The following is an 11,853-nucleotide window of genomic DNA, read 5'->3' on the forward strand; positions in this document are numbered from 1 at the left end:
AGACGCCAGACTACAACCTTTCTTTCGAACTGGAATCATGTGACATTTAATAAGCTCCCCTTTCCGCCCACTCATGCAGGGTTCTTCCCCTCTATTGGCCGCAGTGGCTGTCATAATGTTGTGTGGCTCACTGCTTCCGCATTTTGAGAAGTCCTCTTCTGTTCAGAAGTGAGTTGACGGAGAAGCCTATTTTTGCTTTCTGACTCTTACTTTTTCTGTGCAGTTTCTTCCTGCTTACGAATGCACCTTAGTGAATGATATACAAAATAAGCTAAGGTTGTATTTTAGCTCTTTTAAAATCAGTTAACCTAAATATGAAAGCCTACTAGTCAGTTTGTTTTACATAGTACACAATAAGACATGACCAAATCTAGGTTGTCTTTTATTAAAATGTAGGCTGGGCAGGAATTATTTGCAAACAGATTAAAACAGCACTTGACGTGTAAAATATAATGGTATTCTTAGCTTTCCCACCGGTCGTTTAAAGCAAGTCATAATTGGGCCGCGGAGCAATCTTTATGGGGAACTTGGGGTGTGATGGTAGGCCAGTTCTGTGTTAAAATGTCACTGGTTCAGAATGAACAATTATTTGGAAAAAGTAATGTAGGTATTTGCAATTTATTTACATTTGTTATATTGACATTGTTGATTCTCGTAATTCGCACTGCTCCGTCGAGACCTTGTTTTTTTTTTTTTTTTTTTGCCAACACCTGCATTGTTACATTTTCAGGGCATCTGAGTGATGTTTGAAGCTAGTCTTGGTGCAAAACTTGCTCACTACCTTCCCCGTACCACAAGGAAGTTCACAGCATGCTAGGTCGATGTTACAAGCAACTAACTTAACCAACTGGATTTTAAAATTGCCCTCACCTCCCCCTCTCCTTGACGAATTGCTTCGGTTGTCCCGAAGATCACTAAAACGCACAAGTGTGTTTTCCCACTAAATCACGCCATCTTTAAAGTAGGAATCCGATTAATTCATGGTTTTCGAAGAGGAACCCTGATACAAGTGTGATATAGTACGTCTATAGAGGAAAATACTGTACTTTGTTTTGACAAATTACTACAAGACTCTGGCGTAATGCATAGAGTAATTCAACGTAACGGTGCCTCTGCTGTTTTATTTTTCTCCCCTGTGTTTTAATACGATTTTGGCGGCTGTCGCTGTCCCCCTTGTTTGTTGTAAATGTAGTAAATTAATGTCTAATGTCAGTTATAGTCCCACATGATATCTGACCCATCCCACTTTTATGGTAGCCTCATTCAAGTGTTCAGCGTTAACCGTTTGCTTAGGATCCCGTAGTAAATGTTTTACGGAGAGCATGGAATTAAATTGTAATGAATGTCTACATTGCTCTCTTGAGGAAGTTGTGCCGGGCATGTGAGGGTTAAGTCAATGGCACAGTCCACATGACTTACTGGGAATAAAAAAAAAAAATCTGCTGATCACTGTTTCACAATCATAGAAGGAGATGCTGGCATTGTGAAACATGTTTGCGTTTCCCTCAGGTGCTACAGACTTAAACGTACTCTGCTTCAAAGTTATATATCGTTAGCAACTCATTTGCCCGGCCATCTACTTCTTGTGTGCTTGGAATGTCCAACCACATATTTCTACTTGATTTCACTTTGTAATACTTCTTCATTTGTTAGAATAATTGAAGCGTACGCTAATGAATTATAATTGCGTTATGATTGAAGCATACACTGATAAATTGATATTAAAATATTAATTTCTGGGTGTCATACTGACTCATATTAACTCTTGGCACAAAATGCAACTAGGAATAGTTTCAATCACAGATGACTGGGATACAAAAAATTCTCTAATGTCTGTATGATGACAGTTATAAAGAATGTATTTAAGCAATCAATGTTTACGCCTTTCCTATGAATGAAAATAGAATAGGTAAATTTAGGTTTATTGTGTCTTGAAGAACAACATCCTGATAAATAATAAAAATATACAGGTCCGCATGAATTTACCCGATGAACTGATATGTCAAAAATCTGTACACTAAGAAGTCAGAACCCTAGGACATCATGGATCTCTTCAACTAATGTTGCTCAGATAGTGCTTTAGCAGGCAGGGCAGAACAGGGAGTTGCTGATTTCTTATATGCCATCTTTACAGTGCATGGGTTTCCCCTCCTTATGTCTTCTGTGAAAATACAAGCAGTAGGATTGATGGTAAACACCTGCCAAAGCAAAAACAAAATGGAGGTGTTCATTATGACACAAAAAGAAACACATTATCAACACCAACAAGATGATATGTTAATTAAGTCCAATGATGTGGTAAAATATACAATACAAAACACATATACATTTATTATTATGACTTTTATTCAGAATGAATACAGTGGAGTGTAACTTATAATCAATATTAAACAGAGACATATTTTGTCTTTATTAATCTGCCCTTTGATGGAAAATAATAACCCAAAGCTAGATTTGATTTCACTGCAAGAAGGTATTTCAGAGGACACATGCATGGGTAATAGTGATTCACATACTTCCTTTTTACGTCTATTCTAATGAAATTTCATAGGAAAATATGTATGTTTTATGAATTTCTATCAAACATCCAGGAATCATTACATATTCCCAGCTGTTTTTAAAAATCTGCAACTGGAAAACAAAAGGCAACAAAATGGTTGTGGAATCCCCTTTTTCAACTGAAAAAAAAAAAGACCACTGAGGTCTCTGCACTGCAGTTTAGATCTTGCTGCCATACTACAGAATTTACACAAATTCCCCCGGGTCTGATAGGATCAAGGGTCAGGAGGACCCTGGTCTCTTCTGATTGAGTACTCGCAGTGTCTCCAGCTGCTGGGAGCGTTGGCTGTGGACATTGACCAGCGTCCGGTTCTCCTCTGTCAGGACCCGGAACTCCTCCTTCAGACGGGCAATTTCCATGGATGCCTTCTCATCCTCCACCAGCTCCGCAATCAACTCCTTTCTGTGAAAGATGTCAGAAGATAGCAAACTAGAACAATCAGGCATATTTAGTCTCCTGTGTTGAAAGGTTTATTCACAGTAACGAACCACACCTGAAGATGTCTAAATCAATTCAGGGCTTACATTTAATAGTTGGTTCAAACTGTGTCAACTGTTTGGCAGAATTACCTACTACAAAATGTGGATTATGTTCTGAAATTCTCAGGAACTATGTAAAATGAGGAATGGCTAATGACCAACACACTTTCTTTAACAATTGTTTATTCTTCACTTAATATGTTAAAAATGGAGCTTTCGGTCTCTGTGCTTTGACCTGACATGGCAGTGAATCAGTCTGCAGTCTACGTCCAAACTGCCCTTTGAACTTAAGCAATTATTTGTATTGCACTGAGGGGAGGCACAGTAGAGTGTGTCGCAATAACCTTGGAATAATTCCAGGAACTGAATTCTCCAAACTACGGATTGTGCAGCATGTGAACAGCCTACTAATGACTGTACATGTATCTCTATAAAGAAGCAGATCTAACCAGCATAGACAGTCAACAACAATATAATGATGCAGCTATTTGCTGCATACCAACGAACTGAGCCCTTTTGTTTATGAAACAGTTGAGCAGGCACGTAGTTTTACATGTACCCCGTCATGCTGTGTCAGATCTTTCTCACTGAGCAAAACATACATATTCAAGAATTTATGGTATAAAAGACAAAGGTTGTAAGTACCTTTACTGGTTTCTAGGATTGTTATGATGCAGTTTTAGATGATCTGGAGGTAAGGCATTTACAGTATGCTTGAGTGAGTGAATTGGAGGTTGATATTCTTTTGAAAGGTTCACATAAATGGCGTAAAAGGTTTTTTTTTTTCCCCACAGAGGAGGAATCATCACATTTTCGCTCTGCTCAATATGGCCACCAAAGCACATGACCTAGCAACTTCAAGCTTGGAGCATCCAATGGAGAATTTAATGTTGCCATAATTATCATCCATTTTGTGAGGATGAAGGATTTTCACAATTACAGTGGGATTCTGAATAAAATGATTAATTACCAAAAGCATCTACTCCTTCAAAATTTAAGATTTCAATATGCTGCATTGCAAAAGTGTTTAGTCAAATATAAGTATACACTCGTGTAAAAATACATTGTGTAATTACATGAGGTATGGGAGCCATAATTATATGATATTACATGGCAATTGTGCTGACCTGTTATTTAAAGATGATCCATGGCAAATTCAAACTCCTGCAAGCTCCTGCAATATTTGGTTCAGAAAAGTACACATTTATGCAACATGCTTGTGGCACCCATAGTGCAGACATTTAATTGTTGTCATGTTACAGATAGTGCTCAATGGATTTGAAAGTCCTGCAATGCACTTCCATAATAAATGACTTGTTACAGCCGCAAAACACACAGGTAATGCATGGGTAATTCTAAGCTCCTGCAATATTTGGTTCAAAACAAGTGTAAGCTTGACTTGGAAAAAAAAAGCGATGGAAACCATATCTGGGTGTGGTGAAGGAACATCCTAAAAGTACCCAACATGCCTGTAAAGTCCATAGCCTCATTCATTTTTTCCATGATTTTGCTACATAGGATTAGCAGTTTCTAGTTGACTTGGGAGTCCAACAGGAAATATAGGCTTCCAACAACAGGCTTGAAGGCTGAACTACACTATGTCTTCAATGTAGCTAAATGAAATATGAGAAGCAATACACCTGTACACACAAGGAAAAATACATTTTGATGAATACTGTTCATACAAATACTATTCACAGTACTTAACTTAGTTAATCCTCCTGGAGTACAACCTTAGTGAGGTTACTGGATACCCTCAGGAAGCTGGAACAACATCGCTCCCCATTCATAAAAGCATAATAGTTAAATAAAACAACTGTATACCCCTGACTCTAACATATTCAGTTTTGCACATCTGTGCTGTTGGTGCCCTGTTCAGAACTGGAAAAGGGATACTAAAGGTATCCCTAAACAGTGTGGTGCAGCCTGTAATTTGTGTAGTAAGTAGTAAATAAAAGAAGTAAATAATTTGTAACACACAGTAGACAATTCATGCTCATATATTAATATTTAACCACACAGTAAGGAACAAAAGCCTCATGGATTTCTGTAACAGAGATCCATGACAGAAGTTATATCCAAACAAATGTTTTGTTTGTTGTAGTCATGCCACTGTTAAAAATACAAGCATTTCCAGCAAGAGAGCTGTGCATAAATGCTTGTCATGGTGACATGGCCCTATTTTTAAACTGTGGAACATGGCTTGTAAGGAAATCCCCTTGTCACTCAACACGGAATGCGGTCCAAGGAAGTGCACCAGACAAAGAGCGTAGTGTTGCATCAGCCTGCAGCATGTGGCATGTGCTTAAAACGTTCAGGACGACACTGAAAACAGTGCTTATCATTGCTTGCTTTCTTTCTTTGGTATTAGCACATTCATGGACCACGTCATGTTTTTTAAACAATAAAAAATTTAGAACCTTCATTTTAAACTTTCAAAAATAAATAAATAATAGAAATATATATTAGTAAGGTAATGTTATTAATAATAACTAATAACAAAGTTTATATATATCCTGTATGAAAATCTTCAATGATGAAAGTTATGACACAAAATATGTTTGTAAAGTTTGAATTTTACAAAAAAGTCAGTAACAATTATTCTGTTTGTACAGCTCTAATTAAAACCACATGCACCGCAAATGATGTGGGATTTTGCCAGGTTTGTGTGTGGGAAGGAGAAAGAGGAGGTGAGTGGGTGTATAAGGGGATTCTAAGGAAAAGAGAACCTTTTCTGACTCACTGAAGTCGCAATTACCACAAAACCATCCAACATTTAAGCGGAATTAAAATACCTCTCACACTGCACCAAAGATGTTCCTCACTTTTTTCCTTTCACATACTGTAAAAGGGTGGTACCTTGAAGTATGAAAATCCCCTCCTGCACATAGTGTCGTATGTACAGTAATGGCAAGCACAGCTGTTTAGAGCTGAGGGGTGGAGGGAAATCGAGGCCCATGGTTGGATTTGGAACTGGCTTAAGTATGACAGTAATATTTACCCTAATAGCAAGCGTTACACTGACCCTGACCTGCTTAAATCCTATACTAAATTTGACTGTAACCTAATGCATACATCACTCCTGACTCTATTTTCTCAACCAAACACTAATAATAACCCAGTTGTCCGACAGTGATGGCAAACACAAGGTTAAACCCAATCTTTATAGCCTTAAGATGCACACTAAATTTACAGCCACCATGAAACTGACAATAAAGCAATAGCTAAATAAAATATAAAAGTACAAATCACAAACAGTGAAATCTGTGGTAGGACTTAGGAAATAATGATGCATCGACTCAGCTAGTACATTATTCATTGGTGAGATCAGCACTCTCTCTTGTTAACATTGTCGAACTCTTAATGAACCCTTTTCATGATTATTCAGGGACAGAAAAGAAAAACATATAATCTTTGTAAAAAAAAATTCTTCTGCAAAATGAGAGAGAATGGAGAGTGCCATCACTACGCTCTTGGTTGACACTCACTTTCGATCCTCCAGCAGTGCAATTTCGTTTTTGACCTTGTGGAACTCTTTGGCCATCTTGCAGTGGTCCTTGTACACTTGCACTGACTCTGACACCGACTGACATGGAAGCACAGGCTGGAAGAGAGGAGAGAGCGAAGAGGGAGGGAGTGAGGGCATAAGGAGATGGTTAATGGTGTGCTAAAGTCACATGCTAAGACCAGGCCATTGAGTGGTAGTCAAAATGGGACAGGGGTGTCCTTCAGCGCCAGTGACCGCTGCGGCCCGCTGGAGGAAAGCAGCTCTGATGATGCCGTGATGTAACACCCTCTTGCCCCTACCAGCTAAATGGCAAGGGGATCTGGGTTACCTTCCCCTACATTCAGTGGTATTTCCATGTGGGTCCATTCAACAAATTTAGAAAAGAATATAAACATAGCAATCTTTGACATTAATGGGTTGAGAGCAAAGGGTTGGAGATGTGGGTTGCATATTGAGACACATAGTGCCCAAGAATGTCCATTAATAACAGCCACACGCGCACGCATACACGCACCCACACACCCACACACGCACGCGACACACAGCGGAAACCCTTCTCGAGCACGCAAGACAACACTCTGAGAACAATCACTCTGACACATGGAAAATTGCTGCCAAGTCACTTCCCATGTGTCCTGGGGGCCTTGACTTCTGCTTTCAGTATGATACAGGACAGACAAGTTCAAAATATATTTCCTCCTCAGACCTCTTTCCTCAATTTTAATTCCTATTTTTCAGAGCCTCAGAAACCACCGTTTTTTTTTTTCCAGCAGATTGTAGGTGCAGCAAGAGCTGTTGGTCTGACACAAGTGTTCTCGGCACTTGTTTACAGCATTGCGTTCTGTATGGTTCAAAATAATGCTAACATCAGGCTCATTAAATATTAAAAGGAGTAACAGATGTCAAGTGAATTTGTTTTGTAAACATACTGTAACAATTTTGGAGTGTAGTTGCTGAGTATGAAATCGATATTATTTGTTGTCCACTATTTAATTCTGCGGTGTAAATCCAAAACCCTGAAAATAACATCCTAATTCTTTCCTCCACCAACAGAAGCTATCAGGCGATTAGACAGAAAAGATGATTTGATTATGATTAAAGAGGATTAAAAAGAAAGCTGGCATTTGGTGGTCAAAAGAAGATCTTTAAATATGCATTTCAACAAAGAAGCAGCAACATCGCTGGGCCCAGTGCAGTAACAAACATTCTCAGTCAGTTTGAGTTGACAGATGTTTAAAATATGTTGAATACAGTTACCAAAATACTTATGGTCTACACCCCCCTCACTCCCCCCCCCACCCCCACCCCAGCGCAGTCCTTATTTTTGACACTACTTCTTAGGTACAAAAAGAACAAAGAAACATGAACATTAGCTTGTCATTTCTTAAGAGGACACAAGATGTCCATTTAGTGCCACTTAGTGGCCAGCAAGCAACATGACAGACAGACACAGCATATTAGCAGCCACACAGGTGCCTAACATACAGTGTCAGCTAGTGGCCTTGCACCACCAGTGACTTTCCAAAAAGAATATCTCTTGGCTGGCAGCTCAGCATTTTGAATGTCAAGGTGAGAGATGGTGACTCACTGAGACTCAACTGTAGAGTGACAGTGACAATGACAGGAGAGCTCACTCATCTACACACTGGCCACATGCTTGACCAGCCAGCGTCCTCTCTTCAGTTGTCTATACCAAAGCATTGCAAGGCCCTCTAAAAACAGTCTCTTCTAATGACATTAATGATCCTGGGACTATAAATCAAGACCTCAAGGGGATACAGTAATGGTTTCTGGCCCAATTCCCCCCAACGTTGTTTTGCCATGAATCTTGTGAATGAGAACAGAATGGCAAAGTTATTGCACCTCGTTGCGCAACACTACTAAGCTATTTCTAGTGTCAGGCTCTATCAATAGGACAAGGACCTCTGCAATACTGGGGGAAGAACAGCCCACGTCCCTTTCCCCCTACCACCTGTTAACACTCAACATTTGTGGTTAGCTTGAATCCCAGAAACAATGATTTTATCAACTGCATCTGTTAAAGATACATCTAGGAACTAAGCTGACATGATGCTAATTAAAAATAAGAACAACTTTTGGTGTAAAAGAAGCATATCTTATATATCAAATTTCAAGCCTCAGTTTAAAATGTAGTTTATAATTTTACACCCACAGTACATAAAAATCCTAATATGGCAATTTAAATAGTTCTAATATACTAATATGGCTGTTTTGTAGCATGACAGGTCTGTAATACTGAAAATGCGCTGTGTGTGAATTGTGTGGTGTCCCAGTGTAATCTTCCAGGTATTCAGTGCTGCAGATGTGTAGTATTGCAATTTATGTACTATCGCATGGGTTTATTGTCATGTAAGTGTAACTGTGGTAAACGAATTGTGTTGCAAGTATGTCATAGCATTTAAAATATGCAGTGTTACTGGTGTTTACAATGACAGGTGTGAGGTGAGGCAGATGTATTGTGCCCAAGGTTTAGAGAGTTACATGTGTGGAGTATTGCAGACGTGTACAGTTACAGGTATGTAGTGTCACAGATGTGTAGTGTTATAGGAGTCTAATGTGGAAGGTGTGAATACTGGCAGGTATGTGGTACATGATTGTTGGGAGCCAGAGGCATGCTGTGTTACAGATGTGTAATGTAAACCTGACATTAACCTGTAGCTGCTGCTCAAGGTCAGGAAATGATGGAAGCAAGTCCTCGTCATCTTTCAGCTCTGAGGAAACAACAGGAACATCTTATTAATAACAGACAAAACAGAAAAAAACTGATCCGATATTATAGCAGAGTATTCACATTAAAGTGATAAGAAATTGTGTTTTACGATGACAACAAGCACACAACAGACATTAATTTCAAAGCATAAAGATTTTCAGATTGTCTGTGCTGTACAGTAGCCGCCTCTACATTTTGGCACACACAGAGAAATTCTTCACAGCAAGACACACCACATACACACAGACCAAAATCTGATTGTTGAAAATATCATGGCAAAATGATCACTCTGACATTGGATGTTACTTGACTTTTGCTGGTTCAATGGCATAGCATCCCCCACATAGATAACACTGGTTTTTCAGAGAGGAAACAACATCACAGAGACATCTCCTTCAGCGTGGAAGATTTAAAATTCATTCAGAAAACATGCAGGCTAACACACGATGCCACTGTGTGAGGGAGATGCACAGGGCCTCTGTCCCTTTGGCTCGCTACAGCGGAGGCCACCCATGCATGACGCTGCCCCTCTGTTGATAAGGGGAGCACGGGTGGAGGATGAAGTGTTAAATGCTTTTAAATATAGGTCAGAACTCCAAAAGCAAATGAGTGAATCACGCAGCACTGAAGTATTAAAGAGGAAACCTGATGCTGGGTTGTCAGAGCTGCAGCTGCCACTGAAGCATTTGGCTGAATCGCTGTAAAACACTTTGACAGCACTGTGCCCTGACAGCCCCACTGTGTGGCTAGGTAGATATTTTGTTTTTAAGATGCCAAAGCCTACCAAAATAGAGGGAGCACCTGTCTCACTAAAAGAATGACTAAAGTTAAAATCATGTGGCATGCAGGGGCTCATGTTGGATTTTGCTAGATGCTGTTTTGGTGGGAGGAATTTTGGACATACAGCCTTGCTGGGAAAGAGGCCTTTCTCCAAGAGGAGGGCACACTTGTCAATGTGGCTTTCATTGAGCCTTTAAGTGGATGTTTAAGGTAAAACACAGTCAATGCTCTGAAAACACTGGATTAGCCACAGTACAATGTTACAACAATGTTGTTGGAATGTTAGCGGTTAACAATGTGTGCAAGCATGCGTGTATTGGTATGTGTGTGTCTTTATGTTTGTTTGTGTGTGTGTGTGTGTGTGTGTGCGTGTGCACAAGCATCTGTGTACAATTTTTTTTTTTTACCTGTGGACTCATCAAGGCTGAAGGCGATTCTAACTTCAGGTTTGTCAGGAGATACTCGTCTTGTTGAGGTGATCATTTATTCCTTGGAGAATCAAAGGGCAATGTAAATGATAGCTATTAATTAGCCATACAGCAAAAAGCATTGATCTATTTTATTTTAAGCTGGAGCCTTGCCATTTGTTACATCAGGGATTTAAACCGTTAGGTCCAGCATGGTGGATAGAAATAGAGAGGCATCTTGTATGTTCAGATATTTGTATTTTTTCACCACACAGGCATCATAGTTGTAAATTGAAATGCAGCAAACAAGGGCATACATTGCCTATACTTGCAAATAGTGTATACTACTCTGTCAGTTTTGACAGACTTCATAGTGGGTTTTTTGTTTTATGAACTCTCTCTGCTGGGATTCACAAATATGCGTCTGGCATTTACAAGGCACACCACTCTCAGCCCACCCGTAATCATTAACGAAAATAAGTTGGAGGATGTTTTGTCAAATTCTTCATCATAGCATTTTTTAAAGCAAGTTAAAGTTATGCTCAGATATAAATTTCAGTATGTAATAAGCATATTGGCAAGTGACTGCCACTTGCAAACAAGTTTAAATGATCTTGGTTATTGTCATCACTTTTAAAGAGGGTGACAGAAGTCATCAAGCAGCTTAATAGTAGCTTGACCAATCATGCTGTAGATAGTGAATACAAACACTGATCACAAATTCAAAGCAAATTGCAACTTCATTAGTAACCATATTAGCACACTCCCTCTTCATACAATAGAAATGTGTAAATGAAGATGAAGGAAAAAGAAGAGGAATACAAATTACCCAATTTACAATTCAAAGGATTATGACTCCACACCTGATGAGTGCTATATCAGCAGAACATCAGACTGTCTGGATTCAAGCCATCACAGACAACCTGCAACAAAACTACCATCAAGCTTATCCTAAGGCACAAACTTACCCTTAGAAACTGTGTCGCAGGACAAGACCAAACCAGGGTGAGACGCTCTCCTTTACTTGTTCGACTTAACCTAGGTAGATGTCCCTTTTCCCCCAGTTGTACAAAGGACTGCTGTTATGTCCGGAAAGTACAAAAAAGAGGTCAGCGTTCTTTTATGCAGTACAGTCGATACTCGCCTTTGGATGAAGCCAGGTGGAAGTACAGCTTGATTGTGCACCAACCATTCACCAGGGCACTTTGACAGAAAAGTCCCTCACAGGGCGCCGTTCACACTGTTCAGCCAGCTCTCTCTGAACATGTTCACATCCACGCGTCTTTAACGCAACACAATCAACGGCTGGCAGCAAAGGAATGCTGCTCAGTATACCCCTGTCTGTTAGTCGCTTTCCAATTAAATGGCTCAGATGGCATGACTTTAGA

The 11,853-nt window shown here is 39.6% G+C and overlaps 1 protein-coding gene across 1 annotated transcript; it reads right to left on the reverse strand.

Annotated features, from left to right (window-relative positions):
* Positions 1-2,762: 2,762 nt before the first annotated feature.
* Positions 2,763-11,805, reverse strand: map3k7cl (map3k7 C-terminal like). Its single transcript, XM_036525716.1, has 5 exons — positions 11,434-11,805; positions 10,466-10,547; positions 9,221-9,279; positions 6,528-6,643; positions 2,763-2,962 (listed from the first exon to the last, which is right to left on the reverse strand). Exons 2-5 carry the CDS (start codon positions 10,539-10,541, stop codon positions 2,782-2,784), a joined length of 432 nt encoding a protein of 143 aa, XP_036381609.1. The 5' UTR covers positions 10,542-10,547; positions 11,434-11,805; the 3' UTR covers positions 2,763-2,781.
* Between the last annotated feature and the right edge of the window lie 48 nt (positions 11,806-11,853).

Source organism: Megalops cyprinoides, chromosome 3 (assembly GCF_013368585.1).
Source record: "Megalops cyprinoides isolate fMegCyp1 chromosome 3, fMegCyp1.pri, whole genome shotgun sequence".
Lineage (NCBI taxonomy): Eukaryota > Metazoa > Chordata > Actinopteri > Elopiformes > Megalopidae > Megalops > Megalops cyprinoides.